The 21,604-nt window shown below is 49.9% G+C and overlaps 1 protein-coding gene across 1 annotated transcript in view; it reads right to left on the bottom strand.

Moving 5' to 3' along the window:
* The window catches only part of LOC143174182 (uncharacterized), a 61,459-nt gene that overhangs the window by 23,457 nt on the left and 16,398 nt on the right, over positions 1-21,604 (bottom strand). Inside the window, exon 3 of the mRNA XM_076371027.1 lies at positions 2,242-2,331. Coding sequence (XP_076227142.1) covers positions 2,242-2,331 — 90 coding nt within the window. The remainder of the gene's footprint in view (positions 1-2,241; positions 2,332-21,604) is intronic.

The following is a 21,604-nucleotide window of genomic DNA, read 5'->3' as shown; positions in this document are numbered from 1 at the left end:
GTGGTACAGGAAGTACGAAAACTGACAGAGTTAATACGGAGAATGTCTAGCAACACCGAACTTGCGCACGAAATTTCGAGGAAACATGCTTTCTAAACTTTAATGAAACCTTTCAAACCTACACGTAGCAACGAAGGAAGAATACGAAGACCAAGAGAGTCGGAGTGGGGGTTGCCTCCCGAGTTAACGTCGGACATTACGTGGACAGGCGCTTCTGCCAAATGTATAGAGAAAGGTGACCCAGAAAGATCGATAATCGAGTAAGGTTCTAAGGTGGCGTATATACGTTTGAAATTCAATAGGCGTGCAGACGTAAGGCGGTCGTCGTGGAACAGGTTTCCCAAGGATCTGGCCAAAAGTAAGTGACTATTAACGGTAGAACGGCTGTGTACAAAACTTATCATCCCCGGGCTTAATAGCCGGGCCATCTCCCGGCCGGCTTTGGTGCCGATAATAAAATACCAATGAGCCAAGACCTGTTTCCACGTCCGCTCTCCAACGATCGCCTCGCGCACCGTCCTGACTCCCAGACGTTAATCCGTGAAGCCCGTACGTAGGTGGGCGCACGCACCACGTAGCCGTGGTTACCTGTCAAAAACTGGCGCTGCAACAATGCCCGAAGTTCGGGGGCCCCTTGGCAGAAGTTAACCACAGCGCAGCAGGGCTGCAAGGGCCAGTTCGCCAGCACTCGGACCGGGCCTTTTGCGTATCGCGAGAGAAATAAGTCACCCAACGGCGTAGCACCGTTAAAATCCCTCATCGCGTCGAATAATCAAAATCTCCCAACATCCTAACAATCTGTGACGTTTCTCCTCATTGTAATCTATTGTTGATCATTGCAACTGTGGTTCAATATTTTATCACCGAGGAATAAATTATACCAATATTTTGTACAGAGTTCACGATACAGAATAGAATGTATTTCGATGATTTTATCTAGATTGAGATACGGTATATTAAGGTTCGTTCTCTGTTGAATTCTTCAGAGTTGCCAGAGGTTGTAGGAGGAACCGACACGGAAATTGGAAAAGTGAGTCCTACGCCATTGCGCCAGCAGGTCAATGCTGCCGTAAGGATCTCGGTGAGGACAAAGAGATCCTTCCAACCCTGATCCTTCCCTCCCGCGACGGGAGGCTCTCCCTTCGCGTCTAACCCCGGTACAGCCGTCATTGCACTAATGCAAGTGTGGCAGCGCGGCGCAACGAAAAGTTCGGCAGCTGTCGAACGTATCCGAGCGGAGCGGAGCCCGAAAGGAGTTGTTCGACCCGACGCGGTATAATTGCCGGGCGCGAACATCTTTTCGCGGATCTTGACCGTCATCATGGCTAACGGTCGGCTAGGAGCTCTACGTGCCGCGTCGCTCGCGCGAAAGAGAAAACGAAATTTTTTGGGTGTAGCCGTTCTGGGTCGAGTGAAAACGAGAGCGCGGAATTTACACTTGAAAGGTCGAAATTAACGCTTTCTTTCTCGACCGTTTAGGGGCCTCGTTTGTACCATTGTCGCTGGTCCCTTCCTCGAAAAGAATTAAAGCCGGTGCCCTTTATTGGGTGTGTTTCCTTTTGCGTGCGCCTCCGTGTTATTTTGCGGTTCGGTCCCGACGCTCGGTGCCGATCCTTGGTGCGTCCGAGTGCGTCTCAAGCGGACAAGTGCGAGAGAGATGTCGGCTGGACTCTTGGTGAATCGTCGCGTTACCTATGTCTTGTCTCTAGACGCTGGTGATATTCTCGAGTTAGAAATAACGGGAAATGGAAGAAGGGTTGAGAGTTTCTATAGATTCGTATTGAATATGAGGAAGATGGAATGCAGGACAATACGTGTAAGAGTTGACTCGATTGGAAATCGTTCATTAATATTCTTGGAAAGATCTGTTTTAATTGGAAGTCTGGTAAAATGATATTGATTCTATTAAACTTTGTATAGCTGAATTTTTCTTATAAAGAGTAAAAGGATCTTTCTCACGTTTCTGGCTGAAGCTGAATAGATAGGAAGAATTTTTGCTCGAGAGATTCGTTGGAATTCTTATCGCAATTAAATGGAGAACCGTGATTCGCCTTTCATTGGTAACTGGAAATCCTTTTATCGGAACTCAAGATGTATTTGCTAGAGACAAGACTCCGGTAACGACACGAATCATTAAGTGGCATTGTACAGTTACAAGCTTTCGAGTGTTGTGCAATATTGAGTTGTTCGTACGTTAGTCCCGTGTGAAAGCGTCGAGCCTCGCGAATAGTATCTACTTACGACGATCGTCGATCTCGGGGGCACGCACAGATTGACTAATTGCAGATCGTCGCGACCCTCGTGCAGCGTGGTCCTTCCGTTCGATCTTTCCTGAAAGTCCATTAATTTCTTAATACCGGAACAGCCCTCGCGATTCAGTCTTCGCGATAGGATTAAAAGAGAGTGTCGAGTTTGAAGATGGAGCTGGAAGATTAGAGATAAGATAATTCCATCGATCGTTTGTTTCGCTTTTCTTTTTTTCTCTCTTTCCGAATAATCCTTCGGACAAGAGTGCCTTCGCGTGTTCAAGTGAAACGGAAGGATTAGAGTCGCCGGGATAAGATTTATGCCCGAAGCACGGGCATTTTCTGTTACAGAGAATCAGAAAGCGAGACAGATGCGTCCTGAAATTATTTAACGGGCAGAGCTAAACTCTTACATCCAATAGCGGTTAATATAGAGACAGAAGAGATACAAGTAAAAGCGCACACATTAAAAAATACCAAGTAACCTCAACGATAAACCACATTTCAGCGCGCAAGATTAATTAAACAACATTCGACCCTTAACTCGGCATCGCCTATCCATCATCCGAAATCGCGAGGCTTCCTCCTACCCTCGAAACAAAGGTGAAAGGGAGCAAAAAGGAAAGAGAAAGGGCGTAGGGCGAAATTTCGCACAAGTCGACCGCGCCTTTAGAATCCGGAGGAGCGCAGCGGGGCGAGCGAAAGGGGAGGAAGATTTAGGGTCAAGCGAGGGAAGGTACTTGCGGATTCCCGAACAGTCGGTACTAATGATCCAACCTGGCGAGGTGCATCAACGGTATCCGGTGTCGTGTAACTCGCTAAGTGAAAATACGCGTAGATCTCCGGGAGATACAAGATCAGCCCATCCCAGGGCCTAGGTCCAGCGGGAGAAACAATAAAAGCAAGTAACTGGCGCGGACATAATCCCGCAGGACCCGCAGCCTCTCGGGCCAGCACACATTCAACCGGTGACCTTGGTCCGGAGAAGAAGGCGTCCGTACAGTTTTTCGGGGGTGTGCAGCGTGTCTAATCCTAATGCCGGAGCCCGGAGAGGTTGCACGACGCGCATGGCACGGACAAAGGAGCCGTGACGACGCGCCGCGTCAGCCACCAGAATCTAGCCGGGCCGCCATTTATTTGCCCCTTCCGAGAGAGCCATTGCGCGGCTCCGTTTATTTATTTACGATCGCAACGTTTCGTAAATCGTGCGTCGGGAATGGTCCTGGGCGAGATTCCTCCAGCAGCTCGCTGGATGGATCCTTTCGTTGGGTACCTGCTTTATTGCTGGCCTCTCTGTTTCCCTCTCGCTCCCGCCCCGTTCGCTTTTTTTCCTCCTCGTCCAGCCGAGTGTTGTAATTGCTGGCGGAGTGTTCGATGAAGCAGCGGTAGGTAATTCATTTCGTTGAATCCTGGCGGGGAGAATTTCGCGTGTCATCCTTTCCGCATCAACCGGGTGATAGAGGGACTACAGACTCCGTCGGAGGACTCCCCCGAAACCGTCTCTTCCCAGCTTCGTTCACGGCTTTTCGACTTTACCGGATCCCGACGTGAGTCCTGGAAAATTTATCTCCTTTTTCTCTTGTTGGACCGCCATCGCCGAAGTTTCCCATGCGGAGAGATTATGCCATCGACACGCTGGCGAGCGAGAAAGAGGATTGATTTGAGGGAGAGAGAGAGAGAAATAGGGGTGGGAGGGGGGATCGGGAGACAAGTTCGACGGGAAGAGGATGGAGATACGAGTGGAGCAAGTGAGAATATATACCTGCTGGTGGATATTAAAGCGAACATCATACCCTCGTCACTTTTACTGGCCCTATACCCGTCTCTCTTCATCGTTCTCGTTACCTCCAGACATTCGTTCGTCATCCTTCTCCCACCGGCTGGCCACTCGTCCCTTCTTCGTCGTTCGTTCTTACTGTAGCCAGCAAGTCAAACACATCCGAAAGAGAGGATGCTGCGTGCCGCACAACTGCAAAGTCAAATCCGACGTTCCCCTGGCCCCTTTCGCCCTGCACCCCCGCGTGGCCCGTCGAGGCAGTTCGTACTAACCCAACCTAAGCCTGGCTCTCTCTCTCTCTTTTTCTCTCTCTTTCTCCTTCTCTCTCTCCGCCGTTGCACTTATGCTGCATTCCAGGCTTAGACGCTCGTGTTCCTACTCTCCATTTTCATCGTTCCCGCTTTAGAGGCCCCCGTCGTTAGCCCTAAAAGCAACCCGAGCTATACTCGACGCGCGTTTTGGTTTCCGAGGGACTCACCTGTGAGAGGAACTCGGTCGCGGGTTTAATCTTCCACGCGAGCCATCGCGGGCCGCGCTTCAACGGAATCGGGGAAATGAGACGAGTGGCTGGGAACGATCGAGTAACGCGACCGTTGAGGATTCATCGTTTTATTTGCATCGTTCCGATGGAATTTTTCTTCGGTGGTTGTTTGTTCCCCCACGAGAACGTCAATACTTTTAAGGACAGCGGAAAGATATGGCGACTCTGTTCCAAGTGACACTGCATCACTTTCGATTGCTTTTTTCCAGTAAAATAATATAAATGGACGGAATTTCCTGTTGGAAGAGTGTGCCATAAATACTCTTGTACGGGTCGAGCGTGACCCAGTACTAAGCTTGTCGGATCGTTATTTTCGGTCGCTGCTTCGAGATTTAATAACGACCGAGGGAATAATATTTCTTTTTTCTCAGCGTTCTCGCGCATTATAATTATAGTCACACTGGATATGCAACTTGCAACATTTCGAAACCAGTTCCCTGCCGACCAGTCTCCAATTCGCGCATTGAAACTCAACATCTCAATAAAATAAAACACAGACGAATATTAGTAATTGGAAACTTGTTTCGTTAATCTTCTACGCCAAAGATAGAACCGACTCGGGTTCAACCTCGAGTTTTCTAAGCAACAATCTCTTATCGTCTTTCAGCGTACTCCTCCGATAAAGCCCACCCCCCGGCAGTAGAAAGAATTGCGTTGTTGAAAGCAGAACGATTTCTTTTAAAAATCCCCCAACAGAATTCCTCTGCTTCCCAACAATCCAATAAACGAGAAACAATGAAATCGCAAGCGTTGCACTGAAATCGATTACACAAATAGCTCTTTAACCCGGGATAATTTCTTGCTCAGCTACATTTAACAAAATTACAATGTCACCGATAATTCACCAGAGGATGCAACAACTTCCACTGTCATCGCAATCCAGCATCGCCAGCCGCGTGCACCAGAGAAATACTACCGCGCCTCGACCGCAATCAAAAGACCAACATTTATGTTTGCTAAATTAAATCCGAAAGCATCGTTCCAAGTGCCATTCCGCATTATAAAGCGGGGGGTTAAGATTAATCAGGCAATTGGCTCGTTACACCCCATCAGGTGATCATCCACGCGTCAGCCTCGAGGCGGGCAGCATTCTCCACGCTCGCGGAACATGTCGCTGCACCAGGCACGCTCTGCGACGAGGCGCAGCCACCGAGTGTCGGCACGCACGTCCACCTCATTACGCTGATTGCCGGCGCAATCAGAGATGAAACCGCGTGTCTCGTCGCCCCGGCGCGGCGCGGCGAGCGCGCGTATCCCGTCCCCCATCGGCCCGGTAATTGCTGTCACGACGCGAAGTAATACGCCGAGGGAAATCAGAATAAAGCAGAAGGCAGGGGTAAGGGCAAAGCGTTCCTTAAGAGAAAAATCAAAAGGTTGTAGCAAAGACTCTAAGAGGAGGATCTCGCAACATGTGGTCACCGGGGAAGCGGCACGTTGCAACCCCCGCTCGTCAGGGGTGCCGACTGTGTCCTCCATCTTCCTCGAGCCTCTCCGAGCCCCCGTGCGTGACACGTTCGTACGAAACGCTCGTGCCGAAATAATCGAGTCGCCAGGTTGAATGGTTCCTTAAACGTCTCGCGAGACGGACGAGGCGAACCGAAGACACTCGGCGGCGAATTTAGGGGATGGGTGCAGCTTGGAGTCACGCAACGGCTCGCCGTTCGTTGGCTCGGTACGTGACGCACCACCCTTGTCGGCAGATTATCGTGCGCGCGATCGGCGTCCAAGGAAACTGGGACCGCGTAAACTGCACTTCTTTGGCAGGATATCATTATGCAAGTGGACTGTGACTGCCTGGCGGACGTGACTGCGCAACGGCGCAATCGAAACGAAAACATAATTCGCCGGCATGGCGAACCGATCGCATGACTTAAATTATTCCCCGCCGCGAACGGCCACTATATAAATCGTTACTCTACTTTGTTAATTTTATGCCTGGCCGAGTTTCGAAATAAAACAACCGGGTAATTTGGTTAGAGTAATTCAGTGGCCGTTGCGCGCTTTAAATTCTGGTCCAATTTGCTACGTTCCGCGGATCTCTTCCTGTTGTCGCTGCGGTCCGATACGTTTCCAGAATTATGGGTCGCCGGTGAAAAACGTAGCGCGACCGCGACGAAATGGACTCCGGCGGCGGGGAGCGCTGCGGGGCCGAAATTTATAAACGTCGATCGGGTTTAACGCTCCGTGAATACCGGCGTTGGTGATCGTTTAAGGAGGAAAGCCAGCCGGCCGGCGGTTCGTTAAAAACTAGTTCCGAGCGGACCGCTAGGAGCAACGATTTCCTTGCAACACGATGTTTCCTGATAACGCAACCGGGAATCGGCGCGGCGCGCGCACAGCCGTCCGTATTTTATCGCGGCCTGTCCTCTAATTACGCGCTGCCCGCCGAAACTCCTACGCAGATCTCTCGTTCGGGCTGCGAGCTTTCGCGCGGAAAACCGGGAAACCTGCGTGCCTCTCGCCGGACTAGTTTCCAGAGAATAACGATATCTGATTCGATTTTCATCCGGTCGGCCGGCGATAAACAACGCGTTCGCGCCGCGGAAATAGCATTTCGTTGCGCACAGCGAAACCCGCAATTAGAAGATAGCCGCGATAACAAGGCGAATCGATAATTTTTCGATAGGGGATCGCCGATTATTCGTTTTCTCGTATTAAATATGACCAGTGGAGGAACGCGGAGAGCTCTTGTCTCGTCCGTTACGTCAACCTGCTCCGGGCAGAGGGAGAAAAGGAGAAGGAAGAGCCGGCCGCTCGCGAGAGAGCAGTTAGCCGCGTTAGCGCCGCAATGAAAGCGCAGCTCGCGCCTGACCGGCCGCAATCGGACCCGATCGGTGCACGCTCGAATGCGCTCGCGTCTATGCTCCCCGGCCGATCTTAATTACAATCGCAAATGAGACGGCGAGCGGATAATTGCGGCGCATGTCGCAAGTCGCTACAATGTCGTCAGGCGGGTGTCCCCGACTTATTGGTGTGCGAACATGACCGCGTACCCGGTACACCGTTTATACAACTGCGGCCAGTGCATTGCAGCCGCGCGTTTCATCGATCCCGGCCTGTGTTTTATGCGATGGGCTGGACTACCCAGTTCAGAGGTATCTTCACGAGGTTTTCCATCATTATTTAGGGCCCGCACGAAGAAGACTGGGGCAAAGAGTTTCTTCGAGAGGCCTCGCGACGAACTAGCGGAATAGCGGGATTCTTTCGATGGACCCCAAGGGACTGGAGAAATCTCGAAGTTTATGCAATGGAGAATGGGAGAACTACTGGGGCAAACTTCTCGCAGCTCTCGAGAGACTGCTGCGAGCCGAGGATTCTTATAGTGACCCTAGAAGACATTCAGAGGAATCTTTCAGTGGAGTCCATTCTAAAAGAAGTCGGCTGAAGTAGTCCATTCCAGATTAAAGGAGCAGAGGAACCTGTGATCTGGATTTTCCTCGTTTCCCTCAGTCTCCGTGAATCTTTTTTTTTCGAATTTCGCCAAGCTTGAAATTCACGATGTCAGCAACGACAGTGGAGATCCAGCGCGAGGAAATTGACATTGTTCGAGGCGGCTTTAAAGAATCTCACGAGATTCCCTGTCGCTTCTCGTTTCTTCTGGCTTTCCGATGCTGTTACGGCCGGTCCCCCTGAGAATCCCGAAGACCGCGCAAGAAAAATTGGAGAAACGTCGCGCGTTGGATAATTATTGGTTTATCCCGGTTTTAGCTGCAACTTTCCACCGAGTACATACAACGTACGCGCTCCTTTATTAACTGTGCTGGCCGGGTTGTGCATTGTAGCGACTGCAGTCGATCGATAGTTCGGCAATGCGTTTCCGTTGACACCCTTCTACGGAATACGGTTGCATCGTCGTATAAATAATGTTTATATTTAGCCAGTCGTCCCATGCGACGCCACTTTCGTTCCTCTTTCCCAGTGCGAACTCGAGTCTTCGATCTTCTTCGAAGCGAACTTTCCGCCGCGTTTATTCGCCGACGCTCCGGACGACGACGCGAGAATTGGGCGTGATTAATTGCTCGATAGATCTTCGACGTGTTCACGTGAAACACGCGTTCGCTTATTTTCAATGGATTTCGCTCATTAAACACGTGTAAGTCACGCTGTCGCACCATTATATGTCACTTATTGCGCCAGTCGTGTTAATCGTCCGTTTGTCTATTAATACACGCGTTAATTATGCGAACCTTCTGACTTTCCTTTTTACTTGTACACGTCGTACCGGCTAGTTATTTTGATCGATGCGGTTGCAGTATTTCGCCCGCAGCCTAAAGAACTCGCTTTGGTTGATTAACGTTTTTCCGGTGACATCTTTTTTTCATCCACTATTTTTCCATCGCACCGTCGTTTTGCTTAACGCGGGCCTCTCTCTCCCCGGAGCGGTTTAATTGCCTCCTATTCGCCTGATAATCTCAGTTACAATTATTGACGTTTTGGTCCGCCGTTGCCGCGCAGAGATACGAGCTCATTATTCCGGCTAGACTTTATCTTATCTACCTTGTAAAACTGCTACACGATAGACGTGGAAATAACGGCCCCGTTTCTCGCTTGTACCGCGGGCGAAACTGACGCCGGAGCAAATGTGCGACAAGCTCGATCATTTTCTTTCATTTCTTTCTTTAACGATCCAATGCGCTTTTATGTGTGCCGGCGCTGGCCTAGCTTCGAGAGCACGCCGCACAATAGATAGAGTGCGCGAATGCGCTGCCACTAAAAATTTCATGTCCTTCGGACACGAAATGTAAAAAATCACCGCGTACATGAATGGAGTGGAAGTGTATTTAAAGACCTTTCAACGGGGCGTTGGAATAAAATATTATAACGGTGATGACAGTTGAAACAAATGGTAATATCGAACGCGTCCAATGCTATACTTAGCCGGCATGAATAAAAATAAGTGCCCCAGTTACTAGACGAGATTACATCCTATTCTTCGTTAATACAATTCCCTACCGTACCAACGCTGATTGATCACCTCCGATCACCTTCCAAATCGCTTCCCCTAACCACACAATAAAACAACCTAAGAACTCCGATATTTATACTCCAACATAATTGTCCCCAACAGCATCTCTCGCCGTAAAAGAAACAAGCTCAACACCGCGAGACCCAGAGAATCTCATTACACGGAGCCCCAAAGCGATTCACCATAGACCGCGTCTACAATAAAGCCTCGAGCCAAGGTCGCTGAGCATCCCTACTCCGCGGCTGCCGGATCGAAAGCCCCGCCCCCGGTAGCCGAATTTTAGAAAGTATGAATCTGCATACGAAACCATAAAGTTCGTCGGAACTGGAATAGCTCGAAAGTGAGAGCCCCCGATTCACAGAAAAGGAAATAATCCGGGGATCCTTCGGCTAATCGGGTACCCAGCAGCGTCCAGTAACGCTCAGACGTTCCGGAATGCCGGTTCTATAAAATGATACACGCGCGCATACGCGATCAGAAGCAGCGACGCGACGCGGCGGGGCCTAGCACGATTTCCGGGAATAAGAGAACACGAAGGTCCCGGCTGGTCCCCTCCCGCTAGGTCCCGGAATGGCCGAAGCAGCGGATACCCTCGTGTAATGAGTATAATCAAAACGATTTAGTAGAAAAGCAGCCGCGAGCTATATACGGGCTTGAACCGGTACACCGGCGGCCCCCGTGCAGTTGAATTTGAATTTCGAGCGGACTCTTACGCCGGGCCCATAATATTCGCCGGTCACGAAGACGCCACCTGATGGACGACCAAATTGCCGGGTTCCAGGGATCCTGGTCTATCCGCCCTTTCCTATTCGGATACCCTATTCGACTCGATTTCTGCACTATTGTTGTACGCCGGTCGCGTCTAGCTTCCTCGATAGTTTCTGTGCAAACGCCGCGCCGACACACCGCTACCGGCGAGATCCGCAAACGTTCCGCCCGCAGATGTCTAACGGCGCGGCGCGGCTGCGGATCTTTCTAATCGGCCACCGGCCCGCAGACCGCTCTCCGTGGTCCGGTGAATTCGGATCGATGAATAGACGACTAGTTAACTAGAGACGGATAAACCGCCGTCTGCCAGAAAGTTGATAGACAACGGACCCTAGGACATCTGGGTGTCCGGATTTCGGGAATGGTCGGATGCTTTTAGTTAGGGGATGCTCTCTCGGCGGTTTCTGCTGATGAGCTAACCTGTTAGAGGCGCGTTTGCCGCGGAAGCATGCGCACGGGATGCGTCGAGTCGCTTTAGCCTGATTTCTGCGACGCTGCTGCGTGTAAGCAGATCGTTAAACAATTAAAAACGCGTTAAGAGGTACAAGGTTGGAGAAGAAAACTGGAAAGTATAATATTAATATTTAATATTGTGCAGTCTCGCGTGACTCGTTTGCGGTGCTTATCTTGCCAGCTAATGGTTCGCTATTTTTTGTGGATACCCGCGGTAATAGACATTTGCTTACTCTGTTGAAATTTATGCTGCGAGCTAAGCGGAATCGTGGAGAATCCGAGTATGTAACATCAGTTGTTTGTGTATTCGTAGATGCGACAAGAAATTCGTCGTTTCATCATCGCGTCTTAGCTGGCTGTCTAGAGTTATCTGTATTAATTTCAAGTTTAACGTTCAATCGTGTCTTTTATTAGAGGAATGTATGCGGACTTCTACCAATTGCGATAGCTAGGGCTCTATCTGCTCATAGCATGGGTTGATGACTTCTGAACAACGATCTAATATTGAATACGATCTATTTGAACATATAGCTTATCAATAGGCTGGTCAATTGTCCCGATATTCCGCAGCAATTGAACTATCGATCTTCTATGCCGCACACTCGAAAAAGCATCCTCGCGCATCCTATAATAGAAGCAACGAACGTTCCAAATTTCTTTGGTATATAAAGTTAAATTTTCACATTATCAACCTGTTCTACTCTCCTGTGTCTTCTATTTCTGTTGCCAGGAAAGCCGAGTACTTTTGGATGACAGTGTACATTAGTTGAAAGTATGGGACCCCAAATTACAGCGGACTAGTGCTCACGGACAGACGGGATACCTCTCAAGGAAAAATCGAGGATCCTCCAATAATTTCAATCCCGGCGGCTTTTGACTCTGGACCAGGTATAGAGAGCGCCGCAGAAACAAAGAGGATGGGTGGTCGCCGGTGAGAGGGAGAAAAGCGACAGGGCCAACGGAAGATGGAATTACCTTCTGGTCCACCGGTACCAGCGTATATATTGGTAGGCAGTAGATTTATGTAGCTGCACGACCAGGTATTATGGTGGATAAGCTAGGAAACTAGTGACCTGTCCGGGAGGCCCAGTTTCGGAGGTGAATTTTAGTTCGACCGGTACACCACGAATAGATGCAGCGCTCAGATAGCAAACTGTCCAAACTGCAACGTTAATCTATGAGTTCTACGAATCTCCTCTAATAAATCATTCTATCCTTAAATAAAAATGAAATTTGGTACGTTAACCAATTTGGGACATTAACCGATCAGAATCTCTATATAACCTGTGAAGCAAGAAAAATTCTGATTCAGAAACCAAGATAACTTCAACAAATATATAATGAAGTGTCTAGATAATTTCGTACGGTAACGTGTAATTTCCAAGTTCCCGAAGCACAGAAACAAGATCAGCTATCAGGATACCTATCACAACCACTCGGCGTTTCCCTCGATCAAAAATTTCCATGATATCAGCTGCGAATCATTTATGATAATCGACGGATTCCGGATCGCGTGATTGGCCGGCCCTCTCTTTGCTCTCGTCGGGCGTCTTTAAATAACACGGCGCCGGCTAGGAAAATTACGGGAAGGCGTTATGTCACGTGACTGTAACGTCGTCCAAGGGTTCAGCAGCCTTCCACGTAACGAATGGGTAACGAAGAGTAACCCGGGGAGACAGAACGTAGGCGCGGCGAGAGGAGAAGGGGTCTGTCTCTCGCCCAAGGGGGTCGAGATTATCGTTCGTGGGCTGGAAAGCCGAGGATAACCCGATGAAGGGTTGCTCTTCCGAGCCAGTGGCGCGTGCCCGCTGTTGATCACCCCTTCCACGGTTTATTATACCGATGCAACCCCGTTGGATCACGCCCCAATAGTCGTTCAGCTGCCGCAGACTCCGCCGCGGCGCCTAGCGGCCCCGAATCGTCGCGGAACGAAGATTCCTCCAGCCTGGGACGCTCTAATTTCCATCCGTCTATTCAGTTTTTCCCGATGCACGCAGTCAGCCGGGTACGGCGGCGCAAACGAGCCGAGCGATTCCCTTTGGCCCCGGCCAGAAGAAGAAGAAGAAGGAGAAGAAGGAGGAGAAGAGGGGGAAGAAGATGAGGAAAAGGAAGAAAAAGAGGATAGGCTAAAGACAGTGATCGCCCGCTTACCTGCGCCTCTAAAAATAAGGGAGCGAGAGAAAAGGGGTGGAAAGTTACATAATAACGGCGCGATGCTTTCACGGTATATTTATCCCTGGACTGTCTGCCGCATGGTCTGCCGTCCAAGGATGTCTTTAACAGGAGCGTGATTACCCTCATCCTCCGACGGTAGTTAACCTGACCGTTTCATGAACGGAGGCAGCATGATCCGCTGGCTTCGCTGATGGACTTGTAACGAGAGGCTCGATTTATGTACCGGGGAATTTATAGCGAGTCGTGTTTCCTTGATGGATTGTTAAAGGAATACTCGAGCGTTTCATTGAAATTAGGGGATGGTAACGATACAGATTTGGACATTGTTCTTTTCGTATTTTTTGGGGGTACTTTTTGGGGATTATCGAAGGGAAGAGATCGGCGCGATGGACGTCGAAGAGTTTGAAGGTTCTTTGAGTGGCCCTTTGAAGGATCGGAGAGAGGAATGCCGAGGAACCGTTCGAAGGAATCCCACAATTAAGAGTTCGATTAAGATCCGAATGAAAGGAAAATCTCATTAAAGTTTGCCAATCTAAATGCATTGAATAGCGCATAACCGAATAAGCTATAAACGCATAAAATTCGCAGACCAGTAATGAGTATACGCGAATAGAAAAAGGCGAAGCGAAGGATGAAACAATGTTTTCCCTGCGCGCATGAATGGGATTATTGGATATTACTACCGCGGATATTACTATAAAATTGAAATTACTATCTCGTTAGAGGATAATAGATTATTGATTACATGTTATTCGTAATTACATGCAAACGCAATTACTCTTTAATTGTAGTTACATTCGATCGCGATCCCGTCGTAACTGAAATCGAATTAATGGATTAATCATAATTTTAATCAACTACGCCTCGAATCATTTGCCAGCAAGAATCCGAGGCCTCCGATACCGCGGATTCTAATTAATTAAAATACCCCGGCCGTCGGAATCGTTAAAAACAGAATGAAGACGATATAAGAATAAATTCTAATTAACTTAGAATGATACAGGAAGCCCGTAGAAATCTTTCACACCATTTTAATCCTCGCTCGTCCCTCCCGACGATTTCACACGTCGCGATAAATAAACCAGATAGAACGAGCCGGCATCCAATTATTTATCATTCCGTTACATTAATTCCTCTGCGTTCGCCGGAGGAACGGAACGGACGATGCGAGGACCGCTCGAACAAGCAAGAAATCACGGTTCGCGCGAACCTCCGGCAAATCGAGTTACCCCGAATCTCGCCAGTTTATTTGACAACCCCCCACCGTCGCCTAAATATTCACGATCGTATTTGCAATGTAGAATGGCGACGTTCGCCGGTGTTTCCAGCGGCCGTCTTCCGGTTCGTCGATAACGAGGCTCCTTTTCCTGCCGGCGGAGTGCTCGCGTGGAACTACGCCGGGCAATAAAGTTTCGCGTTCAAGCTCGCGACGAACGAGCCGAAACGAACGTTCCCGTGGCACGTGTTCGACGAAACCGCGTCTTCTTCGGCAGCGCGGTTTCACGCGACGCGCCGACACCTGGCCCCGAGAGTCGGCGTCGCGTCGGGACCAGAAGCGCGGAATAATCCCCGTCCGTGGCTGCCAGTATTTCCGCCTATTAATTTAGGTAAGGCGATTTCGTCTCCTCTTTCCCGGCCGTTTTTTCCTCTCGCTTCTCCTTTTCCCCACCTCGCCTATCTCTCTCCCGTGGGACGGCCGCGGAGCGAGAGAGCAACAGAAGGTAATTCGAGCACGGTTAAACGGGGTCCCGAGTAGCAAGAAGTCCCTTATGCTCTCTAAGTACTTAATAAGGTCCGACAACCACCGTCCCTAAAGCCACTTTAACCGTGTGCTCCCCTTCGGGATTAAGATTCTCGACATGCCGGAAGAAACGAAGCAGGGAAATGCCGATAATCATTTCCTAAATGACCCCCACCCCGTACCATCTTAACGGATTAATGCTCGTTTCGTTGAGCTTACGCTGCCTACTGATATTTATTAGCCGTTGCTGCGAACGATCGAGCAAACGTTATTTTCCTTTTCTCGATATTTACCGTCGTAACTTCTTTTATATTCCACGGACAAGATATATTGACGCTTAAACGGCCGGCTGTTCTTTCTGCTGTATTTAATTCACCGCAGATTGGATTGTTTTTGTTAAATTAATGTAAGACCGGATGATTTACGTTTATTCCTCGGGCGATGGGTTGTTATCGCTAATAAACAGTAATGAAGATTACACTATGTTACGTCTAGGAGTATCCCCGGTGATTGGGGTGCTTCGCGGAATCTTTTCGACCGCCAACCCGTAATGGCTCAGTTCCCTTCGCGAGTTTACAGGTAATCCATTTGTCGACCGTGGATTTCCATGATGACCGGTAAGTTTCTTATTTCGTTCGGGACCTGATTGAATCATTAATTAAATATTTCCCTTTCGATTTTCTCTGATAATTTCCCTCGAGAGGAACTCGCATCATCGATCAACCGTTCGCGCACCACGAATACCAATTCCGCGAGACACGATTCGCTTATAAACGATCGCTTTACACGAATATGAACGGTCGACGAAAGAATCGGTGTCCGTTCAATTATTCCGCGAGCTCCGGCCGCGATACCATAAAATCAATCCGACCGCCGCCATTTACACGATTATCCCTATACGGTCGCGGAGACTTATTCGAACTCGAAAACAAATTAAATTAATCACTCTCTCCCTGCGCCGTCGTCGCGGCCGCGGCCGCCGCCCCGGAGAAACGAAGAGAAAAAAAAAAAACAACAAGCGTTCTGTAATTGAAGAAATAGACGAGTGTCCACCGGACTCGGATGCGTAATGAAATGTTTTCTCGGTAACGAAGAACGATCGGCGGCCGCCGAAGCAACGCCGAAGAAGAGTGCCACTTAGCAGTCGCCGCTATTATAGCGGTCGGGCTCGCGCGAGTTCATTAAATCAGGCATTCAAAACAATTTTCTCGAGACGAATGGAGTTCCGTTGTATACGGGGCCTGCCAGATAAATCATTCCGCGCGGATCGAATAGAATATTCCTCGTGGCTGCGGCGTACAGACCGATCATCGGGCAACAACACCCAGACGAAAAATGCGTCCGCTCGGTGCGGGCAACGTTTTAATCGCATCTTCTACTCCCATACACCTAGGACTATCGTGGGGTCCCATCCGGACTGACCGCATTCTCACCCGCGTGACGTCAGCATCGAAAGAGATCCTCTTTACCCGGCGATGAGGATCATCTCTTTCTCGCTCACTCTCTCTCTCTCTCTCGCTCTTTTTCTCTGTCCCCCCCCGCGCTCGCCTTAGAGGAAGCTCATGAATTTGCGCCTGGCTACATGTCGGCCGACCGGCCTTAAAAATTCCCGGTGTTCGTTTATGGCCGGCTAATTAGATTTTTATCTTCATTAACGGCCCGCCCGGCGTATCCAGTCCCCGTGGATCGCGCTCCTCTGTGTCCACAGTCGCTCACCGTGCTCCCGGCAGCCGGCTGTACCGGGTGTCCCGCAATTAATTCGCATCGATTACCCGGCCAGCCCGATAGCGATTTTAATTTATTCTCGAGGCACGCACGTCGCCGCTGTATCTCCCATTACGAGACGTCGCAACGCCAGCCTCCCCCGGGCGCTTCTCTTGGTCCTCGCGCCTCCTGCTGTCGGGACTCTCGCGAAAGGGGTGCGGCTCGACGGGGTTCTATGAAAGTTTGATAGGAGATGTTACCGAAGCATGAGATTCATTTAACGTTTATCGTAGAATCTTGTAACACTGCATATCTGAGTTTCATGTACTGATTTTTCATTGATGGCTCTCGCAGATGCTTCGAACGCTTTCGAACGTGTCGGGTAACTGTGTTTGATACGAACGTTTATTCGCAACGATAATATTCAATGTAGCGGCGTCAAGTGAAGCGAGGAGATTCAAAGTGCAAAATCGAGAGAATTGTACGCATATAAATACATGATCCGGCGTCCAGTCGGTAGATAGCCGAGCCAGCCGGGTTAGCGAGAGCAGCTCGCGAGCTTTTATAGAAACCTGCGCACGAACGCCTGCTCGGCGAATGTTTGCCGAACAAAAATACGTAATCCGAGGATCGTCGACCCAACAACGTTGCATCCATTCCAAAGATACTGGGATTCCAGGAAGAATCATCGTGTCGCGACGCCGGGGCAGGCCGGCCGATCCCGGCGATCCGCGAGTGATCCTGCGTCCCATAAATCCCCGCGGAACGTTCATAAAACGGCCTCCAGGGCTTCTTCCGTATGGGACAAATTCAACGGCGCCGCGGAGAATACCGTCGGGCCGATACGAACCTCCGACTTTACGAGCCTCCTTTTAATTTCTGCGACCGTGGATCAAGTCCAACCCCTTTCCCCACGCCGTGGCCCCGCCGCGAACGAGCTCGAACAACAGCCGGATGATAATGGGGGAGAGGAGGTGTCAGCGTTCGGTTCCATCGGGTACCTTACGAGCTCGAAATAAATTCTGATCGCGAGGAGGTGGACGAACGTTTGGAGGGGAGGATTAAAACTGTGAAGGCGACGGGAGGGCGAGGGAGGGGGCAGGTGCGTCGAGTCGAACGGGCTTAAGTTATTCATGAATTCGTTTAATCGGTTTCTGCGCCTATCTTGTTTTCTAGGTTTTTACGTCGGCTCCAGTAATCAACGTTAATTCGTAGAAAACCGTACCAGTAACGAGGACCATAAATTCTTTATTAGCGTCGTGGCTCTTTCCCTCCCTCCCTCCCTCCCTACCCTGCCGATCACCTTTTTACATGCCCCCGACGATCGGGCCGCGTGCGAACGCTATATAACGAGAAACTGCGAAACTGCAGCTTGTCAACGTGTCTCTGATTAGCGGATGAAATACTTTCGGCTCGTGGCGGATAAAAAAAATCACGCTACGAATTATTTAATCCCTGTTTGATTACCGATAATTTGTTAAAACGGAATTATACAGCGACGACGTGTAATTAGAAAAGAGATTCATTACAGCAGGATGTTTAGGTTTCGTTATCCGTGGAACATCCGTTTCCCCCCGAGTCGTAAAGTTAATGAAATATATCGGACCGATATAAAAGGAATTTCCACCGCGAATTTCATCCCCTTGATACGCCTGAAATAATAGTTCGAACGACGGTTTCCTTATCGTTAATAAAATTCCCGGCGGAATAATCGGCCGGGTGAATTCATGCAGAAACAAGTGAGCGCTGTAGAAGTATTCGCGATACGATTTTCCGCGGTCGATTTTGTTTTATTCAGCTCGTGCGTGCCCGGCCGCGCGAGAAGGTGAAGTAACGAGGGGCACTGAATCTTGTCACAGTTTCTCGGATTAGTCGCCGGACGGGGAACACACCGTTTGAAACGAGATTATTTACAACGGCGGTGGGTAACCTTTTAAATCGCCAAATGTCTCGCCGCGGGAGCCTTAGCCTCGCTCGATTCACGACTTCCTGATGCCGTGGATCGCGAGCGATCTAACGCGACGGAATTTAAACGACGCTGCTGCTCCCCAGCGCCGCGATCGTGACTGGCCGCGAGGAGAGATCGGCCGGGATCGACTTCTTCCACGTCGCAATAAAGATACACTCGGGCCCGGACTTATGGAATCATTCTTCTGCATCATATTTTGCGCCGGACGCTTCTCGCGCGCCGGCGTGCCGGACAGAAATTACCTAATACTATAAATTACCCGTGGCACGGCCTCGCGGCGCGCTCGTTCCCCCGTGGAAATCGTTCCGTGCCTCGGCTAGGCACCGCTAAATGATTTCTCTCCTTGCACGGTGTATTAAATCGGGAGTAGCTCTCCCCGCGTTTCTCGAATTCCTGTATATTCTTCGGGATTACTTTGGAACGCGATACCTTGTTAGATTTAATCCGATGCTTGCCGGGAGAATTATTGTACGGCTCCTCTGCTAGAATGTAACGCGCGAGTCGTTAAAATGTAGACCGATATAATGACGGAGTTTTTCAGTGAATCCGCGCCATGCATTATGCATCCGCGGAAAGTTAATAGAATACGAATTATACGGGTTAACTGTATCGCGATCGTTTCGTGTCTCTCCTTTCGCTGGCTAGCGATCGGATAGAACGATCGGATAGAACGATCGCGGGCCTTCCGGAAGGTAACAGGGACTAACGACAGATTCAACCGGTCGGATTTTATTTCGAGAATTCTTCCCGTTAACCTGAAAATTATCGAATCGGGAAAGAATCCGGGGAATCCGCGGCTGGGTTTCCCTTAAGCGTACGATCGGAATACAATTCAGTCAGCGCGGCATTAAAACGATCCCCCGAGCGACCGCCGAAAGGGAGACGACCCTTTTTGCGGCGAGGTTCACCTCCCGTTGCTTTGCAATTTAAGAATCTCACTTCAGGATTCCTAGAAGTTCCTAGAAAGTCGCCGTACGGATTTCAGCAAATTTAACGACCCTCCGGAATTCTTATTGCCGCAATGAAAGGCCGCTCGGGGCCTGGGGGGGGGGGGCCCGTCCCGATCCTAGAGGCGATCGAAATGCCGCGACGGCCGGACGGCATCGCTCTTTTTGCGCGCAAGCGAGCGAGCGAGCTCGCCGCTTCCGAAGTCGCGGTTTCTGGGAAGAGGGTGGCACGGGACCAGGAATGCGGAGGAAAGGACGGGACTGCTGCTCCATATTTATCGTACCGACCGTCAAAGGCCTCCAGAAACGCAAAACCCGAGCGGGCCCCGAACGCAAGAAACAAATCAGCCTTATTAATTAATTTAACTGGCCCAAATGACCGAAAGAACGGCCACGCGGTCCGCTTTGGACGCGCGTGTGAACCGCGTGTACAGGCTTTTTCGACGTAAACCTGCAGACGCATTCTTTCCGTTGCAACTGGACGGGTAAGTGGATTCGGACACGCTAGTTGCCTGGAGACAATGGCTTTGCAGAGTGCTCGCTGGAAAGAGGATTTCTCGAGATTGGGCTCGAGAGTGTCTTTTGCTTCCCGCGGAAAGGCTGTGTAAATTATTGCTATTACAGAATTAACTTTAATAGTAGAAATGTCTCATAAAAGGAATCAACTGCGAGACAATGATTATTATATTCCGGAATAGAGACAAGGGTTTACCGGATTATCTTTCTAATCTTGATCTCTTTCAAACGATAATCTTACGAGTGGCAAAGTGTCATGGAATATACAATAAAGAAAACAACCAGTGACATTACCCACAAGCATCCCCTCCAGCGTTCAGAAATCTATAAAATAATCGGTTTCACCTCGTAACGAGCATTACCAAGACGGGTGCCGCAGTCCTCGCGCGGGGTTTCTAATCTAATTCATTTCGCGGAACAGATTACCCGTCCGCTTATGTATGGACATCTATCTGTCCGAAGTGAAACGCAGCTGCACTTTGACGGGGCCCGGTCCCGTCCGTCTCCCCCTTCCCCCGGCCGTAATTATTAATCGTTCGCGAAAGGAAAGAAGGCCCAGAAGAATGGCGGGCGGTGCGCGAACACCGTGTGCACGAAATTGGCCGGTGACTAGCAGACGAAGGCGGCTAGCTCGCGAGCAATTTGGCGGCTGGTAACGAAGGGCCTGCGAAAACAAAGGATCGTCCTCGCTTCGGCCAATTGTTGCATTATTCATGCGTTTCTAGCAAGAAGCGGTCGTAAGCCATGCCCGGCCCCGGCTCTCCGCTCTGCCCTTCGCTCGCAGCTCTCTCTCGTTCCCCGGCTTTCTCTTTCCCGCCTTCAAAATTCATTTTGTTCCCCTTGGGTGCCTTAGACGCACCATTAGTGCGCCAACAGCGTACGCTTCGACGTTCGCTCGGAGCCCGGGCTACCTCGATTACCGGGGAAACTAGAAGACCTTCGGGAACTAGTTCCTACGAACCTCGTGGAGATTCTGTCAAAAATTTGACTGAGGTACCCTTCGAAAGCTGATAGTCCCGATAGGGTATCGGGGGAGGGAAGCGACAGGGAAGACACGCTAGATCTACCGAACGAAAATTAGGGAGGTCTTTTATTATGCTAACCACGACAAGGTGTTCCTCTTGCTGGACGGTTGTCGAACCTGGAGGAAACGTTTAATAGGCCGTTTGTGTTACTTAAGGGGAATCTTTCATTACTAATTTCACTCGTCGAAGATTCACCTTTGCCTTCGGTATCGATTCATCCTGTTAACCAATACAAAGCTTCGACTCGATAATAAGATACTCGAACGATTCCAACGATCTTCCTGCAACTGCTGAAAACTACCCCATCGCGTATGTCTACTGTCTAGAGAAATACCGTACGCAGGCAGCCATCTTGAACACTCAGCAAGGAGCCAACGGTAAGTATTGATTTCAGTTACACAAGAAAATCCGACAGCCGCCGCGACAGGGATGCAAAACGGAAGCGAAAAATGATTGGAACGCTTTACGTAACTAATAACGTGGCTCGAACTCCGTTCTCGAACTCTCTCGGTCGGTGAGACGGGCAAGAAGCAAGGGACCGAGAAGATGAAAACCGGGATTCGTCGGAATTATCTTAATGAAGTGTCACTAATGTCCACCGGTGAGTCCCGAGTTCCCGAGGGTTTCTTCCATTTCACCGGAGATCCCTTCAAAGATCCTTCATGCGCGCAGACGTCAGGTAGCCGTGGTGCCTGTGTTCTCCACCGCGAGCAACGGGAACGAGATTCCCCGTGATAAAGCGTCCGTGGAATCCGGAGCCGAGGTGCAGAGAAGAA

Source organism: Nomia melanderi, chromosome 1 (assembly GCF_051020985.1).
Source record: "Nomia melanderi isolate GNS246 chromosome 1, iyNomMela1, whole genome shotgun sequence".
In the NCBI taxonomy this organism is placed as follows: domain Eukaryota; kingdom Metazoa; phylum Arthropoda; class Insecta; order Hymenoptera; family Halictidae; genus Nomia; species Nomia melanderi.
This window is presented reverse-complemented; position numbering and strand designations above follow the sequence as displayed.